This window comes from Physeter macrocephalus, chromosome 20, assembly GCF_002837175.3.
Source record: "Physeter macrocephalus isolate SW-GA chromosome 20, ASM283717v5, whole genome shotgun sequence".
In the NCBI taxonomy this organism is placed as follows: Eukaryota; Metazoa; Chordata; class Mammalia; order Artiodactyla; family Physeteridae; genus Physeter; species Physeter macrocephalus.
In genome coordinates, this window is record NC_041233.1 from 67,610,183 (window position 1) to 67,632,537 (window position 22,355).

The 22,355-nt window shown below is 44.5% G+C and overlaps 1 protein-coding gene across 29 annotated transcripts in view; it reads left to right on the forward strand.

Moving 5' to 3' along the window:
• The window catches only part of TCF7L2 (transcription factor 7 like 2), a 206,969-nt gene that overhangs the window by 71,424 nt on the left and 113,190 nt on the right, over nt 1-22,355 (forward strand). For all 29 annotated transcript variants that reach the window (XM_024121314.2, XM_024121316.2, XM_028482066.1 and 26 more), the window contains one exon: nt 5,624-5,725. In XM_024121314.2, coding sequence (XP_023977082.1) covers nt 5,624-5,725 — 102 coding nt within the window. The remainder of the gene's footprint in view (nt 1-5,623; nt 5,726-22,355) is intronic.

The window sequence follows — 22,355 nt, forward strand, 5'->3', positions numbered from 1 at the left end:
TCAAAGTTTAAAAATCAGCCCTTTTCTGGGTGATAGGCTTTCTATGGGGCTGTTTTCCAGAAGAGACTCGTTTCATCTCCATTGAACAGTCTGTTCAGGCCCCACGGTGCCCCTTTTCCCACCCTGAACCCTGCATTTTGCCCAAGCCGGGGGGTAATGCCATCTGTTGGTGGCAAACAGGGTTGGCACAGTGTGGGCTTAATTCCAGTGATGTGATGTGTGAAGGAGTTCTGCAAGAGAGGAGCTTCTGAACCTAGAAAGTTGATCCCAAAGCATCCGGGGCACGTCACCCCTGACCTGCAGAATTTCTGCCTGATGCTCTTCTTTTTTTAAAAATAAATTTATTTATTTTATTTATTTTTATTTTTGGGTGCGTTGGGTCTTCACTGCTGTGTGCGGGCTTTCTCTAGTTGTGGCGAGCGGGGGCTACTCTTCGTTGCGGTACATGGGCTTCTCATTGCGGTGGCTTCTCTTGTTGCGGAGCACGGGCTGTAGAGCTCAGTAGTGGTGCACGGGCTTCGTTGCTCCGCGGAATGTGGGATCTTCCCGGGCCAGGGCTCGAACCCGTGTCCCCTGCATTGGCAGGCGGATTTTTAACCATTGCGCCACCAGGGAAGCCCCCCGCCTGATGCTCTTCTGTGGTGACTCCCTGACACGTGATGCGTTGCTAGTGTCTCCCGGGAAGTGGATGAGAACTTTTGGACACGCGAACCTTTTCCAGTTAGAATTGCTCAGGGATTTTCATACTTCCATTTTGGAAGAAGGGATGGTTATTTCCGTTGAGACTGGTCTAGTGGTTAGACCTTGTGACTGGGAGTCGCGGCCAGAGAGCTCGGATTCTTTTCCAAGCTTTTGCCCTCAAACTTGAGTCTGCCAATGACAGTTCCATCCAAAAGGTTGCTTTTGGGCCAGTGAACATGCTTTTCTATGTGATGGTGTGTGGCTGTCTGGATTTAAGACCCAGTGAAGGAATGGGTTCTGTCTGACATGATTCAGGTATCTACACATTCAGCCCCTAAGCCAGGGATGGCAAATTGTGGCCCACGGGTCAAAGCTGTCCCGCCTGCCGCCGGTTTCTGTACAGCCTGTGAGCTGAGAACGGTTTTCATTATTATTATTATTATTAAAATAAATTTATTTATTTATTTTTGGCCGCACTGGGTCTTCGCCGCTGCGCATGGGTCCCCTCCAGCCACGGCGAGCAGGGGCTACTCTTCATTGCAGTGCGCAGGCTTCTCACTGTGGTGGCTTCTCTTGTTGCAGAGCACGGGCTCTAGGCACGCGGGCTTCAGTAGTTGTGGCACGCGGGCTTCAGTAGTTGTGGCTCGCGGGCTCTAGAGCGCAGGCTCAGTAGTTGTGGTGCACGGGTTTAGTTGCTCCGCGGCATGTGGGATCTTCCCGGACCAGGGCTTGAACCCGCATTCCCCGCATTTGCAGGCGGACTCCCAGCCACTGCGCCACCAGGGAAGCCCCTTCATTATTTTTAAATGGTTAAAAATATCAAGAGGGGAATACATATTTCCTGACCCAGGAAAATCATAGGACGTTCACATATCAGCATCTGTAAATAAAGTTTTTGGAACACAGCCATGACATAATGCATACGTGTATTGCCTGAGGTGGCTTTTGTGTTAGAACAGCAGAGTTGAGTAGTTGGGACAGAGATGGTGTGGGCTACAAAGCTTATTTACTATCAGGCTCTTTACAGAAAAAGTTTGCCAACCCTGCTCTGAGCAAATAAGGGGGTGGTCTCCACGTGCCTTCCATCTATGGAAGGGAGTGAATGAAAGCAGGTACCGGGAAGCTGCCTTGGTGTTGTATCAAGGACGTGGGGTTTCCCGGCAACTTCATTAGCATCATCGTTGTTGTTCTTTTGAGTTGTCCTGTGTGTTTAGATAATACATTTGTACAAAGACCTCCCAGCAGCCCCTCCTCGCCATCCTTGTCACAGAAATGGGACTCATGGAGATGGGGATGCCTTTGGGGGAGCAGGTCCTGTCAGGCCCACTTGAGTACCTGCCGATCACCAGGAATGTAGATCTTGGAGGGGGCTTCTGACTTGGAAGCCCCTCCCCATTTGCGTTTCGTTTTCCTTTTTTATTGGGGAAGGTGGAGTAGGAGAAATTAGAGCTATGTACCTTCTTCTTTTTTGCTGACAATTCAACAGGCCTTTAAACCACCTTGATGCATTTCAGGCCATTGGTGGTGTATCTATTGAAAACTTTGCCCACAGGTCCAAAGCTTAACTTAAGCTTCCTGAGGTATGTCATAAAATATGACTGGGGTGGGGGGAACCCTAGTGGTCCTTGAGCAGAACATTATTATGAAACAAAGGATGAAATGCTTAAGCCAAGATGACCCTATTTACTTATTTATTTATTTTTACAAATGAAAGTTGAGTAGACTCCATTTCAACAGTTTTCAATGCAGGAATTCCCACAGCCCCATTTGATTGCAGTTTGTTGAAAAGTTTAATGTTTTTGTAGGCAATTCATAATTTCCACATTGAGCAGCCTAAAAAGAAGGGAGCCTGGAGCCCGGTGTTGCTTTTATAGTGGGATGGTGGGAACTTTTTTTCCCCCTTCCCCAAAAGGATATAAAACTGAAGTTGAACTGTTGGGAAAATGTGGCGTGGCGATCCAGCCCTTTCATAAATCCGAGATGCCCCCTCCTTCAGGTCTTCCTTTAGGACCCAACAGAAGAGAATTTCCTGCTGCTAAATGTCTCCAGGAAGGAAAAGATTTTCCTCTGGGCTATAATAGTACCTAATTTCCTTTTTCTTCCCTTTATTTATTTATTTTCCCTATTAATAAGGACCAATTGTAGAAGATGAAGGAACCTGGGAAACCCGTCACTTTTGCAGGAGGTTAATAACTTCCTTTAAAAAATCCTGGCCTAATACTTCTTTCCCCAAAAGGAACCTTGTCAGCTTGAGTGCCAGTCAAGGCCCAAGGGACGGGCACAGATTTGCGGGGACCCAGCGGTTCTGTGGGATCGAGTTGCAGTGGGACAGAGAGGTTGAGGCTGTTACTGCGGGATCGCTGCGAGTTGGCCGGGCGGGGGCCGTCTTCCCCGCCATCTGGATTTGGTTAGCTCTCTCTGGGCAGCAGGGCCGAGTCTCATTTCCTCCAACCAGTAATGTTATATAGGCAGTGATCCTGGGCTGCCCTAACATAATTGAAAATTATGTGTATTGTAGGCTCGGAGTGCTGAAATGTAGGCTCATAAAAATATGTGGTGCAGGTAGCCTGCGGAGATTGGCTATGGCACACAATGAAGCTTTTATGTAAAGTAAGAATTATAAGTCTCCGCATTAATATTGCATTATGGGTATGATCATTTTTGGGTGGGGTCCTCAGGGCAGGCCTGTCACCTTCAACGAAGCCTAAATCTCCTCATTCTGGGGAGCTCGTATTTGGAGACAGTCAACTCAGGTTTGCAGATGGCCAAAGACGAAAACTTGTCCATGAATCTAACCCTCACCACTGAGGACAGAGGGAGGTGTAGGTGTGTGGTGACTCAGCTGGTCATGTTTCTTCCCAGGTTTTCATGTGATGAAGAGATGAGTGTTGCCGGGTGTCCATTTTGGTTGGCCTCAAGGAAATGACCCTATTGAGTGGTTTTGACCAATGAGGCCCATATATTTACGTGGCGAGTGAGAATGGAAAGAAGTAAGGGTGAGACAGGGCAGACTAGACTCCCATAGCCCGCTGGCTCAGGTTATAGGGCTGAGGGAGACCGTGGAAACATTTACTTCAGTGTCTCTTAATTTGGGATGATGTTGCTTCCGGACAAATATTTGGACATGGTTTGATTAAAAGGGTCACTGGGGGGTGCCTGCTGACATTTCCTGTCTGGGGTCCCAGAATCCTACAAGTCCCTTGGTGCCCCTCACCCGTCCCCTTCACAGCTAGGCCAACTCCTTCAGTTTAGAGATGAGAAATTGGAAGGTCTTGTGGTGAGTTAGTTACCAGAACTCGTAACCAGGTTTCCTCACCACAGGAGGCTTCTAGGTAAAAGTTCTGAAGTGGCAGAAGTCGCTCCAATCCCGTCTAGATCTAGGTTGGGAAAACAACCGTGCAGTTTGTCAGGTAGCTCGTGGGGCAGGTCTTCCAGCTTTAGGTATCACCGAGTTTGGTTTTAATTGGCCGGAATAGTCGTGTCTTGGAGGAACCCATGGAAAAAAGCTTGTGGATGGTTTTAGCTCTTCATTTCATTTGGGGGTGGAGCAAACCTTTCTTTCTGGACTGCCTTTTGCCGTCCTTTTTCTTTCTGTCTGAATCCTTCTGACTTGACAAGTCCTACTCTGTGCAGCCTTCCTCAGTCTCTTTTCTCAGAAATGCCACCTTCTCTCCAGGCCTTCCCTGGGCACGTTCCCTGAGTCTCTGTCAGAGCTTCACCACATTCTGTCTTGACTTACCTGTGGTGAGTTGGCCCCCTCACGTGTGCCTAGGTTCTCTGAAGGAACACATCTTTGTCTTTCCATGATGCTTCACAAGAAGGCTGTGCACGAGGCCAGCTTTAATCCGTGTTCCTCAAGTAAGTTTTCTGTAGAATTAGTCATAAAACTAGCCGCTGGAAAGATCAAGATGGCGCCTTCATCAATTGGCCTTTGGAGGTACAAAGGCTAGTGTTGATGTCCTTGTTAAAATCTTAGCATCGTGTCTGAGTTTTGTTTGGTTGTGAAATGAAACTGGTGTAATGTCACCAACAAAAGTCAAAATCTGGGAGTTGCTTATACACGTACTAAATATCTCTGCGACCTGACAGGCCGCCTTCCCTCAGTTTCCCCGATCTGTACGATGAGCAGATTGTTCTCTGAAAGCTGAGGTATCACTTTGGACAGAAGTAGCTCTCTTGCTCTTGTGCCACGTGTTCATTTTCTACCTCGGAGAAGGGTAGAGAAGGACCCATTTGGCATATACCTTTATTTTTCTCTCTGTGGTAAACCTGTGTGTTAAGAATTTCTTTGGCCTTTTGAGGTGAGTGTAGAAATTGCATCGTGCCCTGTCTGTGCATCTCTTAACAAAGAAATATTTTTGTTTTATAAGCTTTGGGGTTGGATGAGGAATTCTATCCTCACCTTACTCAAGTAGCTTCTAGTAAAGGACAGCTGCACGTATATACTCAGCTTTCTTGAAAGTGAAGGATGATGGCATTTTTGAAATGAAGGTTGTTCAAAGAGCAGATTCGGAATTGATGGTCTCCCAGGGCACCTCTGGCTTGCGGCTCCATTTGCTTTCTTCCTTCGGAAGAGATGTGTCCTGTCTCTTCTTCTCTCTCCTCTCTCCCTACTGCTCTTCTCCAAATGAGTAGTATTAATGGCATCATTTTATCTGAGGCCACCCTGTAGTTTGAATGTAAAGACAAAACTAATTGCTAATAATATTGATGTTCTATGCTTGTACCTGTTGAACATGAACTCTGAGGAAGAACCTGTCGGTGTTGCATGAGTTTTCTGTTGTCATTGATGTTGCTGTCAATTTGCATGCTTTCAAGTTTTTTTGGTGTCGTTATCTGCACGCTTCTAAGTATTGCAGTTTCTGATCCATGTGTCATGGTAGCTGTTTTGCATTTCTTTTCTAAATTCATTTTCCATGTTCTTTTTGTTTGCTCCCTCCAGTATCTTCAGATGAAATGGCCACTGCTTGATGTCCAGGCGGGGACCCTCCAGAGCAGACAAGCCCTCAAGGATGCCCGTTCTCCGTCGCCGGCACACATTGTTGTAAGTGACCTTACAGAGGCATTTGCTTCCTTTATTGCGGGGAGGTAAAATGCTCTTTTGTTGATAACAGGCCTTGTTTATCAGTTTTTCTTTCTTTAAAAATAGTTTTTTGGGGCATATTCTTGGATATGGTTTATATCTAGAAGGTACTTGTTTTCTGCTATTGGACCTTAATGATTGGTATCTACCTGGAAATGTTCCCACCACCCTTTTCTCCTAGCATTGGGTTAGAATCTAGCTTTGTGGATTCCACTTAATAGGGCGCAGTCACCATGGTGTGGGGAAGACTGGAAATGGTATTAAAGCAAAATTAAAAAAATATGATACCCCAAATCTTTCCTGAAAAAGTCATTTAGGGGAGGTGAGTTGCAGAACAGAGAATTAGGCAACTCGAAAGGGAAAGCCTGGATTTGAGACTTTCCAGTCTTACCCCCTGCACCGCCCCCCACCGGCCCAAGCAAAACACTCACCAATTTATCCTAATTATTGGAAAGGAACAATCTAGACTGACATCAGAAAATTTTCATCTGGGCTGATTGATTGTAAACGTAGAGTACAAATGAACTTGGAAAGGCTTAAATTTAATCTGTACATCCATGGCTTTGAAAGCGTGTGGGTTTAATACAGAAAACATTTGTTTGTACTACTAAGAGACAACAACATCAAGTGTGTGTCTACCTATATTTTTAATGCACTTTCTTAGGATTTTGTAGGCTCTGAAAGTGGAATTTATAAATTAACCTCTTGAGAAGATAGCTCAGCCTTAATAGAATATTCTCTTCTATATATTTATATCATGAGTTGGACTTCATACTTTTTAAATAATTAATGGAAGACATTTTTATAATGAATCCGTGACAGGTAGAATTATGCAAAGCACAAAACAATTCATGTGTTTTTCATTTAAGTATCACAAAATGTTATCCATTAATATATTTTGCCTCTATGTTACTTTTAATTCCTAAAAATGGCAAAATAATTTTCTTAAGTAGAAAAATCTTAAGATACATTGTGTCAAGTTTCAGGCTAACTGCCTCCTTATTTTGTAGCTTGCTATAATCGAGTATATATTATTTAATGAATTTTGCCTCTGTTATATGAATATTAAATATATATGTATGTGTGTATATATCACAAAATAATTTATTTCCATAAAACCACTTCTTTGAGTCATCATTTGTGAAAAGGTCTTACGAATTCTTATATTATAAATGAGGCACGTAGAAAGAAGGTTGACATTTTCCGGACGCTTCTTCCTTCCTTCAACCCCACAATAAAACAGATGCTCATAATTACACATGCTCTTATAATGCTGAGATTTCAGGGCTGGAAAGTAACCTTAGATCAGCTAGGCCCTACCTGCTCTCAGAAAAGGAAACGGGTCCAGAGATGCCTTAAGTGATTTGCCCAATGTCACACGCTGAGTTAGCGGCCAGAAAACGGGAACTGGGCCCAGTTCTCTGCTCTCTTTTACTGTTCCCTCCTAAGGGAGTTGAAAGTAACTTTCCGTGGCTGGTTCTGTTTTGCTTACTCTAAATTGGCTCATTATTAGGGACAGTGTCATAGGCATAAAGAAGTTGTTGACTTGGGGTTCTCATGCAGGTTTCTCCCAGAAAAAGGAATGCCATGTAAAAAAATATTTTAACAATACATAAAGATTGGTTTACAAGTCCTTGAGGGGACAATAAGGAAGCCGGTCTGTTTCACTTTTCCTGCCTCCCTGAATTTCCCAGTGGGGGTCTAGGTTTGAAATTTATTTTTCTGCTTTTGGAAATGCTGGGCAGGACTCGCCCACATGGGGTTTTTTTTTGTTTTTCTTTTTTCTTTTTCTTTTTTTTTTTTGGAGGCACAGGGAAGGGACACTATCTTTAAAATCTCTTGGAGGCTTTTTCTCTCTTGAGTCTGGGGAGAAGATGCAATTCTTAGAAGTGGTTCCGAGTGGCTGCAGCCCCAGCCCCGCTTGGGTGTGGCCTGGAGGTGAGCCACCTCTAGGCTGGCAAGCGTTACCCCTCCCCCACTCCCCCCCCCCCGCAGGAATGGGGTTTGTCCATTTGGAGAGAGGTAGATGACTGCCCTCCCTCCCTCATCCCACCCCGCCCCTCAGATCCCATAAGGGCAGTTGCCGCAACTTAGGCCTTAAGCACTTTGTTTTCTCGTGTATAAATTACCGATCAGGGAGTTGGTGAAACATTTTTCCAGAGCTGATGTGGATTTTGGCAGGGGGCGTAGTGAAGGGACTTGGGTTCCCTTTTCCTCTGCTGTTGACGGGGAGGCATGCTGACCATAGCAACCACTGTGGAGCCTACACCAACGTTCTGATGGCGACCCTTGTCCAAAGGAGCCGCAGCGGGCAGCTGTAATCCCGTCTTCTGTGCATTCTCCTCTGCTCCCGGGGACCTGGGGAGTGGCACTGCACAGAGGTTATGGGGTGGTGGTGGAGGGTGGACTCTGGGAGCTGGAGAGGGAAGCCATGAACTTGGACAAAAAGGAAACTGAATTCGTGAAATACTTAAGGCTTGTGGCAACCGAATGGTGTCTTTGGTTATATGAGTCAGCCCTGTAATTGTACATTTCTGCAGTCTTCACCTGACATCAGGGCTGAGGAGGGGGTGTGGAGGTGGGAAGGGAGTTGGAAAAGGGAGAATGGGAACATAGCGGGGGAAGAAAGTCTGGAGGTTGCTGATCTCGGGGTCACGTGTCGTTTTGGGGGATTGAGGAGTTGTATACATACCTTGGGAGTATAAATTTATGATACCTTTTCACTGGACGTAGGGCAAAGTGTCGACCCAGACCAGCTTGGCAGGTACAGTGTATCTGTATTTATACAGGGGGCATTCTGGATTGTGGCTGATGTACCATTCGGGTCTCTGTCTAGCTCAACATTGGCGGAAAGACTCTGGTTCTCCTTCAGATTCTCTGATGAATGGCTAACTTTTCTCGAGACACTGGGCTCTTCCTCACTTTTTGTTTTTTATTCTTTTGAATAAAATGTTGTCACATCACAGTGTTTCATCAGACCTGTTTCAAAATAATTGCCTGAGGATTGCTTCCTAGTTTCTCCGAAATTTGGATTTATTGTAATTTCTGGGCCAGGCTGTTTCATAATTATTTCTAATGTTTTATTTTGAAACTAGAGAAGTGTCCAGTGTTGGTTACTAACCATTATAGAGACTATAGCTATCACAGGTTGCTAAGAAAATAACTTTCCCTGGTACCCATGGGGGTAGAATTTTCAGATGGAAATTTAAAGCATCTTGTTGGCATATTTTAATCTGATTGGATTTTTTTTCTCATGTGGTATGTGGGTTACCACATTGTGAAAAAATGAATGTGTAGATTAAATGTTCTTAACAAGTGGAGTTCAATCGATCAAATAATATTTATATTAAGAAGCAAGCCCCACAAAGTTTAATTCCTGTAACTGATACAGCATCTTGTTTATTATAATCCAGTGGTTCCTAATCTGTGCTCAGAAGAGAGTAGGAATTATTTCCCAAGGATGATGATTTAAAAATTTTTTTGTTTTGGCTAGCCAAAAAATAGGAATTTATACCACAGATTTGTCTCTCTCTCCCTGTTCTTGGATTTCCCTTTCCCCCCGATTCTCCCAGAAATTCATAGACTTCCTAAAGTCACAAGTGCCAGTATACTCTCTTCTCTTCAGCCTCTCGAGTTTGTATTCTAATTCATAGAACTCGCTCATGTTTCTTTCTCTGGTTTTTTAAATTTATATTTTAAATTCTTTGCCCCTTTTTTTCCCCTCTTCCAAAATGAGTGCCAAGCAGCTGGACTGTGCTACGTGGTGGTGTCCCACCTCCAGGGCCCCTGTGAGGAGCCCCTCCCCGGACACCACCCCTGGTGTCTTTGCTACGCAAAGACTTTCATTTCCTTTGTACCCAGCAAAAAAAGATTCTGTACCAAAAATGGTGGTATTTTGGTATAGTATGTATCTTATAAAATGGCAAAAGACTTCAAAGTTCCTACCGTTGTGTCTTGGGGGTTTCCTCTTGAAGTTGGTGTGGAGTTTTACCTTGGGGTAGATTTCTAGCGGTTCTGGGTCTTGTGTGTTTTGTTGTGTAATGAGCATGGAGGTGTGTGATGAGAACGCTGTCTGAATCCCGAGGAGCAAAGCCTGCCAGACTGGAGTGTGTAACTCTCTTTTTTGGTTGTTGTTATTGCTTAAATGCTGAGAGAGAGCGGGAAAGCTCTTACGAAACGTACGACGGTAGGACTTCAGACAGGGTGTCTGCTGTTTGAGTTGAGCGTTTGCAAGCTCAGAGGGCATGCTGAATCTTTCACTGTTGTTTCTGAAGAGTTTGGGGGCGGGGTGCAGGGGAGCTGACTTGCAGGTAATAACCAAAAATTACTTTGAGAGCATCCTCTTGGTTATTAAGTACAAGCGGATGTTTCGGTGTGTTATTTGACTTGGGTTGTATTCTGTCCTGTTCTGCCAGATGCTTGGCGGCAGTTAGTATGTGATAGGAGGCTCTGTCCTAGACGCTGAGGTCCAGCAAAACCATCGCAGCCCCTACCTGTGTGGGAGGCTCTCTCTGTGCCAGGTGCCGTGAGGGGTACTGGGCCTGTGAGGGTGTATGATCAAGGAGATGATGAAATGTTCACTGAGAAGCTGCTGAGGATTATGGGACGGGACTGTCCCCTGAGGAAGTGGCATTTAAAATGAGATTTGAAGGATCAGTTGGAGTTGGCCAGGTGAAGGGATGGGAGGTGGGCGTACATTCCAGGCAGAAGGAAAAACATGTATGAAGGTCCTAAAGAGAAGAGAGCTTAGCTGTGATGGCTGCTGGTCATGGAAGCGCCGGGACAGTGGCCTGGGTAGGGTATGGTGAGGACTTGGCGCTTCCTAACCACTGTGGGAAACCACTGGGGGTTTTTGGCTTGTGCTAAGCTGCTGGTAGTGGGGAAGGTGAAGTGGACACATTTGGAGGGACCATCAGTAGAACTGCTGATGGATTCGATGTTGTCAGTGAGGGAGAAATAATTTAATTTTTTAATTTTTATTTTGTTTATTCCAGCTCTATTGAGATATCACTGGCATATGACATTGTGTAAATTTAAGGTGTACAGCATGTTGATTTGATACACGTATATTTTATAAAATAACTACCTCCACGGCATAGCTAAAGCCCCATCCCATTACATAATTACCATTTCTTTTTTGTGGTGAGAATATTAAAGATCTGCTCTCTTAGCAGCTTTCAAGTATATGGTACAGTATTGTTAATTATAATCCTCAGGCTGTACATTAGGTTCCCAGAACTTACTTCATTTCATAACTAGAAGTTTGTACTTTCTGACCAACATCTCCCCATTTCCCCCACCCCTGGGTCCCTGGTAGCCACCACTGGACTCTCTCTGTTTCTGTGAGTTCGGCTTTTAAAGATTCCACTTATAAGTGATACCATGCAGTATTTGTCTTTCTCTGTCTGACTTATTTCACTTAGCATAATGCCTTCAGGGTCCATCCATGTTGTCACAAATGGCAGAATTTCCTTCTTTCTCATGGCTGAATGATATTCCACTCTATACAGGTAACACATTTTCTTTATCCGTTTATCAGTTGGTGGCCACTTAGCTTGTTTCCACATCTTGGCTATTGTGAATAATGCTGCAGTGAACATGGGAGTGCAGATATCTCTTTGAGATCCTGTTTTTGTTTCTTTTGTATATATACCCAGAAGTAGGTTTGCTGGATCATATGGTAGTTCCATTTTTAAGTTTTTTGAGGAGCCTCCATGCTGTTTTCCGTAACGGCTGCATCAGTCTACATTCCCACTAACAGTGCATAACATTCCTTTTTCTGGCTGGAAAACGTCCACCTCCTCGCCAACACTTGTTATCTCTTGTCGTTTGATGACAGCCATTCTAACAGCTGTGAGGTGATTAATTCTTTGTCATTTTGATTTGCGTCTCCCTGATGATTAGTGATCTTGAGCGTTTACTTGTGTACCTATTGGTATATTTCATGTACCTTCTTTGGAAAAATGTCTACTCAGTTCAAGAGATGTCTCTCTTTTTTTAATCGAAGTACAGCTGAATGAGTTGTCTTTCTTTTCTTTTTGTCCACACCTCGCGGCTTGCAGGATCTCAGTTCCCAGACCAGGGATTGAACCCAGGCCACGGTAGTGAAAGTGCCGAGTCCCAACCACTGGACTGCCAGGGAATTCCCCGAGGAGTTGTCTTTTTTAGAGAGATTAAGATTCTAGGTTTCCTGACCCCACAAAGCAGTGTGGCAATATGAAATGGGAACAGTTCAAACTTAATTAACAATCCAAACTTAAGAGTTATATCGATTATCTATTAGATTTCCATTTATTTAGAATGTATTTATGGAAGGGTGGAGAATTCTCCCTTTCCTTCCCCAAAATTTAGGTAAGTAGCTCTAGTTGGTCTTTCTCTCTTGGTCTTGTATTCACCATTGATTCAATCATTGGCTCACATTCATTGATCCTGCAAATAGTTAGAGATCACTTACCGTGTGGGGGAAAAAGTATTCTAGATGCAGAGAGAAAGTGGAGTCGGTGATGAATGATAGTAACAATAATAACAAATAAGTCTGGGACGTTTCCTTCGTGCCAGGCATTGTGCTAGTTGCTTTTCAGATATTTAATTGTACCCACTTTACAGAGGAAGAACTCAGAACAGGGAGGTGAAGTATTTGCCCAGCTGTGGGAGTCCGGACGTGAAGCAAGGCAGCCTACCCCAGAGCATGCCATCCTCTTAACCCCACTGACCCCAGAGGTGGCTGAGAAAGAGACAGGTAAATGGGGCACAATGCCGTGTGCAGAGTGCTGCCAGGGGAGCACCAGGTGGAGCCCCCAGCCACAGCTGGACAGGGCGGGCTTGCTCAAGGAGACCCGCTAGCTTCACTGGAGAGTGGGATGTGAGATTGGCTAGGGATTTGGCTTCTGGGTGTGATTACTGCAGAAGACTCACTGACACATTGTGGGAAGGGAGGGCAGATGCTGCAGGGGCAGGTGAACGTCAGGTGATATGAGGGTGTGAACTGTGCCAACTTCCTAAAAGCCTTTCCCTGTGCATTTTCTGCAGTCCACTGCACATACACTTTCCTCTTGTGTTTTTTTTTTTTTTTAAATCCATTTATCTGTGACTCAACCAGACTTTCTAGAATACTTAGGATGTGTTTCCTAGCAGTGGCTGAGTCAGACCTTTCCCATTTCACAGACAGAACCACGATTAAGGGTGTATGTTTTGTCTAAGGATATAAAGCAAGCCTGTGAGCCCTGCCCATATATTAGTATTTTTATAAGGAGAGCTATGAGGAACTACCGTTCAGAACCAGGCAACCAAGTTATCTTTCTTCAGGGAAGACGTGGTAGATCGGATCAGGTGTGCTTTAAAGGGAGAGAGTGGAGTAAACCCCAGGATGGTCCATAACAGTCTATGGTTAAAAGTCCAAGCTTCCTGTCTCCTTCCAGAAAATACTCTACGGCGAGGAGTTCTGAAGTTTTGAGGTTTGGGTTCATGGTGTGGCAGCTGACCACCGTGGCAATGGAAATATCCTACCAGGAAGGATTGTGTAAGCTCAGTTGTATCCTCTTCAGATTAGAATCACAGAACGTTTCACAACCTTCAAATCACATGTCGTGTCACCCAGTGCTGTCCCTTCTGTTGTTTAATCACTGCTCAGAAGTCCTCTGTTGGCCATACTGTTTTTGAACACAGAGACGGGGCATCTGTCTATCTCCTGATGCAGACCATTTCCTTTGGTAGAACAGGGGTTCTTAAAGTTCTTTCTTCGTATTGCACTGAAATCTCTCTCCTTGAAATGCTCAGACTCGATTTGTGTTTTGCTGTTCAGTTCTGCTCAGGCTTCTTCCACTTACCCATCTTGAGAATAAGAAGGTACGTCTTGTGAGTCCTTCCCTCATCACTAAGTTTCCTCTTCAAGATCATCCCCCATTGTGACTCATATCTTCAGTGACTGATCTTAAACTATTTAAGGATGGGAATTGCTCATTGTTGATTGAAAAATCCTACCTCTAAAGTAAGTGACATTAATTATTAAGTGTAGCTTTCCTCATTCATCAAATTTATGTTCATTGTAGGCACTTTGGGGAAAAGAGCCCCTAATCTTACCACTCAGAGATTATGTTACGAATTGTTTGCTATATTTGGTATATTTCCTTCTAGACTTTTTCTGCTGAGTGTATTAATATTTATATTTGTTTTTAACATTCTTGAGCTCATGGTAGTGCTTAATGTTTTCAGCCTTGTATTCATTTAAAATAAAAATCGCTGTGGTGAATAAGCACTTCTCCATGTCATTAAAATTCTTAAGGATTTTTAATAAGCACATAATAGCTCATACTGTGATCATACCCAGTTTACTTAATCAGTGCCGTATTGTTGGGTCTTTAGGGTATCTCCTTTTGTTTCTGCTACTCTAAATAATCCTGTGAGGGACATCTTTGTGTGCTCCCTTCTCACCCCCACCCCCGTCCTGTATTATTTCCTTACGATAGATTAGTAGGAGGAAAGGTAAAAGAGAACACAATTTTAAAACAGTTCTTGATACATAACCACAAATATCTTCCCGATAGGCCTCAATTTTTATAACTATCAGCAGTGTGTGAGAGTTAGCCTTACCATGCTCAGAATGATTATATTGTCTCTGGGGAATTAAACAAAAGAAAAAGTTCAGGCTTCCCTGGAAGGATGTGCCCTTACTCCATGTTGCTTCAGAAAAGAGACCCAACCAGCCCGATCCAAGTCAACCTTCCTGAGGCCTTTCACCTTCAAAACAGGCAAACAAAAATGATTGCTTCTTATATGGTTAGCAGGTTTTAAAGTCAGCTCATGTTATCATGGTTGTACAGAATGATGTGTATGCATTTTAGATACAGCGTAACTCTTTAGATACATTTTATTAGCCCCCCTGAATATATGCAGCACATTTAGGGCTATTTTTGGAGGTCTTGGAGTATACTTTTATAACTCCAAAGAATTGTAGTTTTTTTACGTCTTAGTATCTCTTCTTTTAATAGCATGTTATTGGGCAAAGGTATTATTTATTTGATGCTGTGCATGAGCTTGTTAAGAATATGATCCTGGATTATGTTTCTGGGAAAACATACCTGCTTTTCAAAAACGCCATTTCTTGCTGTGTTTAAGATCAGTCCACACAGGGAGTGTGGGGAAGGCTGGCAGCTTCAGATCGGTTTTGACCATTTCCAAATGCTGTGACTTTGTGCTCGGGCGAAAAAATCTTTGGCAGCTCTGGGCTAGCGTTTCCTGACATTTGTGTCACTGAGTGTTATTAATCAGGTTACTAGGAAAAGAGTTCCCTCCTGAAAGAGGTTTAGGGAAGCTCTGGGTTATGTAGAGTCGGTTTCTTCAGGGCGGGCTCTTGACTCCTCTGAGTGCTTGGAAACTGCAGGAGGAGTCCCTAAGGCCTGCTTGACTAGAGAATTCTTCTTGGCATCTTCAGGGACGAGATCAGTGCATATTCTGGAAAGTTTCAGTACCTGCTCTGTTTACCCAGCGTGGGAGCTTGTTTTAAATTAACATGGATGTACCTCGAGCTCAACTCATGGATTTGCCTATGTTTATCTTTCCGGTAAATAAAACAAAATTGTTCATTTGGCAACAGTGCTGTCCTGCTTGTCCTTTCTTGCCTGGCTGATTCACTCTAGGTATTGGTCTTGCTTCTCCAACCAGATTGTAAGTTTCTTGAAGCCAAGGAGCCCCATGGTTTTATTTCTTTGCAGGTGGCTTTCTCGCCTCCTACTGTGGTGCTTTGTTAATTAAGCAGAAAACCAATTTCTGGTGAGAGAGAGGAGTTGATTCGGTCTGGAACAAGTGTGACTTCATTGTTACCATAGAGAGTTCAGAATCGTCCTGGTTTTAGCACAAGAGCTTGTCCACGTGTCTGCTTTCTAACTGGACAGTGCACCCTTATACATTCCATCTCATAGCGGAACCTGTATCATCACCCCAGTAGCATTTATGTAAATGTGGTTCACACAGAAGCTCCAGAAGGTTGTGCTTGGAGGGTTTCTATCTCTTTCCAATCTTGTTTAAACAGGCTGTTCCTTAGGAATCCTGTTATAGGATGTCCGAGTTTTTTTTTTTAAGGGAGTACCCAATTGGGAAATCTAAGATTCGATGATTGATTATGGGAAATGGGTATTTTCAACAATGGTAGGGTATGTGAAGTGATTTCCTGATTGGCTTTGTTAATGGCTTGCAGGTCAGATTTTTATCTCTTTTAATTAATTAATAGAATTGAACACCTGGATTTCAGAATTGTCCCTTGGAGTGTACTTGGGAAATAGGGGGAGAGAGGGACCCTAGAGGGGTCTGGATGGGAAAGTTTATAGTTATGTCCATTATGCATATAAGGATGTGAAAATCCCTTAGGTGAGCGGAGTTGCTCAGAATTCCATGGGCAGAGCAGAAATAGCCATTTTCAGACAATTATCCAGGTCCTTTCTCCAGCCTGTGCTCTCCCGAGTGCCTGATTCAACCTCCATTCGGATGCGAAAGAGACATGGGCAAATTGGCTTGTTCAGAATCAAAGCTTTTATTTCCACTCCTCTCCACCACCAAGCCTGTCACCTCCAGTGTTCTCACTATCACAGTAAAGATCATCCGCATTCACCAGCTGCGTGGGCTCCAGATCCTGGAGTTCATCTTTAACTCATCTTTTCCTCTCATACCCCACGTTCAGTCTACCAGCCTGTCCTGTGGGTTCATGATCCATCCACATAGCATATCAGCTCTGCCTTCAGAATAGCTGTGGATTCAGCCAATTTTTACCACCTCTGCCATCACCACCGAAGTCCAGGCTGCCGGCACCTCTCACTGGGGCGTTGCCAGAGCACCTACTACCCCAGTCTCCCCAGTTCTCACTTTTGTCATTTCCCATTTTCCTTCCTTGGTCCCTACACTTCATTCCTATATTTGAGATGGCCTTTTAAGTCCTTAAACAGATCATGTCACATACTTCTACTGGAAACCTGGAGGATAGATATTGTCCTTTGAAAGAGACACAGAGCAGCTATGAACAGGTACTTAGATCTGTCACCTGATTGGAAAGTGGGACCTGGAGATTCTCTCAGAACGGAGAGCATACAGGTCGATTGGGCCCAGGGCGGGCCACACTTAGAGTGTTGTGTTGGCTGGAGGAGAGAGGGTGAGGGCAGTGGGAGGGCACGGAGGCTGAGTGAGCCCCCATTCATCAGTCCTTTGCTGGTGCAGCAGGATGTGGCCGATGTCTGGGCCACCCTCCCCTGCATCGCACCCGAGCCCCTCCCATCTCCGCATGTGTGCGGTCTGTGCAGCCATAGCCTGTCTGCAATGAGAAGCTTGTGAGGAACTCTGGCAGGCATGATGCAATCTGTTTTCCAGCCAGAGCCTGCATAGCGAGTGGATCCGGGCCGTGATTCAGTGCATCACTGAGACTGCCTAATAGGCTTGAATGAAATGGGCTCACCATGTGCCAAAGTGCAGTAGGGCAAAGGCCTCTTGTTCTTCTTGCTGCAGGGCGCAAGCTGCCTGTTTCTCTCACAAGAACATTGTCTGTGTTGCCCAAGTGTTGGGGTGAAGAAAGTAGCAAGTGTTTAAAAAGGCTGAAGAAGGAAGGAAGGGCTGCACCACAAGCCGTGGGACTGAACTGTCCCCGTGGCTCCCAGAGACCACGGGGGTGTGGGGTACCCATTACTGAGACTTGTCTTCGGACCTGACCTCTGACCCTTTCCCTTTCTAATTCTTCTGCAGTTAGACCTGACTCAGGGATGCACATAAGATTCTGAGAGAAGTGTTTTTGCCTAGCCCTTTCAAACTCAAGGGAGAAGCCAACCTTGCTGGGTGGAGGGAGAACATAATAATCTTAAAAAAAAAAAAATGTCTCAGTAACAAGGAAGGGGAGCCTGGCTGGGAGGAGGGGCTCCTGGGCAAGCATTTAGGATGATTCAGCGAAAACTCAGGAGCAAATAGTGTTTTGGGAAGAGGTAGCTAGCCCCCCTTCCACCAAAGCCCATAAATGGAGGAATGTCTGAAGCCAAAATTGTACCGATCAAGGCAAGAAGACATTGTCAAAGATGGAAGAAGTGTGTTTGACCGGGAGAAACCGTTTCCATGTTTAAAATACAGCCAAACATCTCACCTCCATTCTTCCTCAAACCCCTTCCCATCCCATTTCCACAAAGTGCTTGATTGGCCTAGTCTTTATTATGCTTTCCTCTTAAATTATCAAGTTGTTTTCAGGAATCAAGAATAACATATAGGGGCTTCCCTGGTGGCGCAGTGGTTGAGTGTCCGCCTGCCGATGCAGGGCACACGGGTTCGTGCCCCGGTCCGGGAGGATCCCACATGCCGCGGAGCGGCTGGGCCCGTGAGCCGTGGCCGCTGAGCCTGCGCGTCCGGAGCCTGTGCTCCGCAAAGGGAGAGGCCACAGCGGTGAGGGGCCCGCGTACCGCAAAAAAAAAAAAAAAAAAAAAAAAAAAAAAAAAAAAAAAAAAGAATAACATCTGTGTACTGACCTTCCAGTATATGAAACCAAATGTTAACAATGGAGCAGAGTCCACATTTATTTCTACACCAGTTTTGTGGGGTTTGTGTGTGTGTTTGTTTGTTTGTTTTTTGCTGCTGCTGACAGCATCCTCCTTTCCCCCTAAATATAGAGAACTACCTTTTCCCTATTCTGGTTGGTCCAGGTAGACATGTGATTGGGAAAGGGGCAGGCATGTGATTTAAGCAGAGATACTTAGGAGCCTTCACTAGGCAGAGAGGGTCTAACTCTGTGGCTCTTTGCAACTCCCTCCAGACACACACACACACACACACACACACACACACACACACACACACACACACACACACACACACACACAGCATGGGGGGTGCTCATTTGCAGTAGGGTGGTATCTGTATGATACCATTTAAATTCTGTGTATCCAGCTCCAGTCCTGGACTATCCAAGGAAGCCAGCTAGTCTGAGATGGTTTTCTGTCACTTACGACCAAAGGAGTTCTAGCCAATCATTTTCCAAGCCTTAGGCTTATAAGAAATGTTTCCTGTTTCAGTTTTTTCAAACATACTGGAGCATGAACTGATTTTTCTGCTACTATGTAAATAGGGACCCACGTGAAGGAAACATACTTGCCTTCTTTAAGACTGGGTTGATTTGTGCTGATCTGCGAGAGACATACCATATACAATTTCTTCCACGAACAATTTCTAGAGAGAGGCTTGTGTGAAAAAAAAGGAAAAAGAAAGAAAGCAGTTTCCATGGTTTGCTCCTGTGGTCATGGGGAATTTTGAAAATGAACTTGAGGCATTTTCATGAAATTCCTGATTTCATATTTTTAGTTTCACACGAGTTTTCTCTTCTGGCTCCTACTTAACATAGTCATCTTTGCCCTAAAGTGCTCTTATTTCTGTTATTTGGGATAATTAAGGAACACCCAGTTAATTAATAGTACTAATAAGCGTGGCCCTTTTTGTTGAAAAGTGTGATCTTAACCCACATAAGTAAGGAGGTGCCAGTGGTCTCCTCTACATATTAACACTTACTCATATTATTTTAGATGCACTGCTTTCTTATCATGGATAATTACTGGCAAACTGAGTGTACAGGTGTTTATTTCTGCTTGATTTATTGATTATTACAACTTTACTATTTGATGAAGGTTCTATCCATTTTCCTATAAAACGCACATGAACCAGGAGAGGATCCTGCAACTCCAAAAGACCAAAAAGCTGTTGTTCCAACGACCGTGAGCAGACTGCAGTGTTTGACCTAGACTGAGGCTAGGTAGTACCTGTTTGGAGCATTGTGTTGAGAGAGATTCTGAGGGCTTATATGTCATGGCTCCAAGGGAAAGGAGGCACTGATGGATTAATATCTGGGGGAAGGAGGATGGAGTAAGGGACGATCGAGGTGTCACAAATGTCATTTCTGCTTTGGGGGGAAAGTGTCAGAAATTGAGCCTTCTACTGGGTCCATCAGAGCCCAGTCAAATGTCCATTATGATGGACATTCTTATGACTCACCATTTAAAAATTTTTTCCAAATGAAGCGATGGGAAAGAGCAACATTTTTCATCTGAACCAGGAATGAGAAAATGAACCTCAGCTTTGGAGCTGGCCTGTGGCTCAGCCGTCTTGATTTATTTTACTTAGTTCCTCCCACGGCCAGGAGCTCTCCTTGCCCTCCATGACCAATAGGTCTTGCAGGACATGATGTGGACCATGTGTGATGTGCAGATTCAGCCCACTTTGTATGCATCACACCTGCAAATGTTGGCAGCGTACACAGATTTCTGACAGTTACTAAAATGCGGACTTCAGGGATGAAGTCCACATTTCTTCTTTCTTCCCACCCTACAATTAAAAGTTGCCCTATTAAAAAAATCAATATGTGTCTAAAGACGGTGATAACTTTAATGCTATCTAAACTTTTATTTTAGAAGGGAGACCTTTTTTTTTTTTTTTAAATGAACCAACTCCTTGTTGATTTAGTTCGTTTTTGGTACCTACCTGTGATAACTTTTATTCTGATTTATTCTTTGCTCTATGAGTCCAGGCCTGATGTGAGTCTCAAGCACAGTTCTCATGCCAACCATCTCGTGGTTAAGCTTTAGAACATGATTTGAAAAATATAAGCCATTGAGAGGCAATAAGGACATAATGCTGAGCTAGTGCGTGTTTGGACATCTGTGTGGAATAAGTGAGTGGGCAGAGGGCGTGTGTCAAGGAGAGGGAGGGTGGGCCATTGGCGTGGGGAAGTGGCCTGGGGTTCCAGCAGTGGCCAGCGCCGCATCCAGAGGCCAGCAGGGGTGGGTTTGGCCAAATGTTCCGGTGTCTGGATGCCTGTGTGAATTTCCTCCCAAGTTTTCAGTTGGCAACGTGGGATCTGCTGGATCTGGAGCCAAGGGTGGGGATTGTCCGGATCCTGTTAGGTGCAGGGCTGTGATACCAGAGGTCAGAACCGAAGCCAAGGGAAGGGGCTTGGGGAACTTTCCCTCAAGCACTGTCCTGGGGCCTCACTTCCAACAGGATCGCACATTAGAGACCAGAGACTTCTTCTCTCTTGTGCTCACTTTCCTGTTCCTGATTTTTGTTTTAATCTCACAGTTGATCATGGATTGGCATGTTGAAAGGGAACTGGGGAGTTCTCTTGGTCTAAAGGCCTCATTGTGATAATTAAGGAATGGGTGCATTGAGAAATGGAGAGATGTACTTAAGATCATGATAATGCTGGAGGTTTATTGAGCACTAGGTCCAGTAACTTTATTGTTCCAGTAATTTACTTTTTTTTTTTTTTGGTGGTACGCGGGCTTCTCACTGTTGTGGCCTCTCCCGTTGCGGAGCACAGGCTCCGGACGCGCAGGCTCAGCGGCCATGGCTCACGGGCCCAGCCGCTCCGCGGCATGTGGGATCTTCCCGGACCGGGGTCATGAACCCGTGTCCCCTGCATCGGCAGGCGGACTCTCAACCACTGCGCCACCAGGGAAGCCCCAGTAATTTACTACTCTTACTAATTTCCGTTCTAAGTAATTTGTATGATTGTCATGTTGAATTGGCACAACACCCTATGAGTTAGCAATTGTTACGATCCCATTTTATAGATGAGGAAACTGAGACTCATTGAGGGTGGGGTGATGATCTGCCCAGGGTCACACAGGTGGTGAGTGGCCAGGTGGAATTTGAATGCGGGGAGCCTGACTCCAGCACTGGGGCTCTCACCTATAGGTGTTAATGTTGCTTCCGTAGGGAGCACGCACACAGCCAGCCTGGTGCTGACCTGGCTGCTTCAGGAAACTTGGAGGCATGTTGTGTCTTTGAGGTGCTGTTTATTCCTGTTGAGGAAACAAGGCTTTGTGGGTTTTTAGGAGGACAAGGTATGAACTCGTGGCAAAAGAAAGGGACCAACAAAAGGAGAGTTGCATCAAGATGAGCCTTCCATTCACTCAAATTATGCCTCCCTTCATGCAGTACAGGTGTGTGCCTACAAACTTGTGGGTGAATTGTCAAATCTATTTGGTATGTTACATGGGATGGAAGGCTTTAGTGAGTATTTTTCTCAGGTTATCAACCATTCACTCTTTCATGGTGTAAAAGGATGATATAACAAATACAGTCATGTACCTGCCACCCACGGTAACAATTATTAATCTTTTCCCTTGTGTTTAAAAGAACCAAACCAAATCTGTGTTCCCCTCCCTAGTCCAGAATCTTCCCTCCAGATACATAACTACGATTGTTATAATTTGATGTCTTCCCAGTCCAGTTTTTTACAGTTTTGTGCACATACATATGTGGATTAAAATGTATTACAATTAATGTTAGTGGTTTTTAAATTTTAGGTAAGTGGTTTCATATTTCATAGTATCCTCTAGCTTGAGTCTCTTATTCAGCATTGTGTATGAATTTTACCCTTGTTGTTCATTTAAATCTAATTCAGCCATTTTAATTGCTGTGTACTATTCCTTTGTATGGACATACCACCGTTTTCCCATTTCTGTAACGATAGTTATTTGGATTGCATACTTTTTTTTTTTTTTTTTTTTTTTTTTTTTGCGGTACGTGGGCCTCTCACTGTTGTGGCCTCTCCTGTTGCGGGGCACCGGCTCCGGGCGCGCCG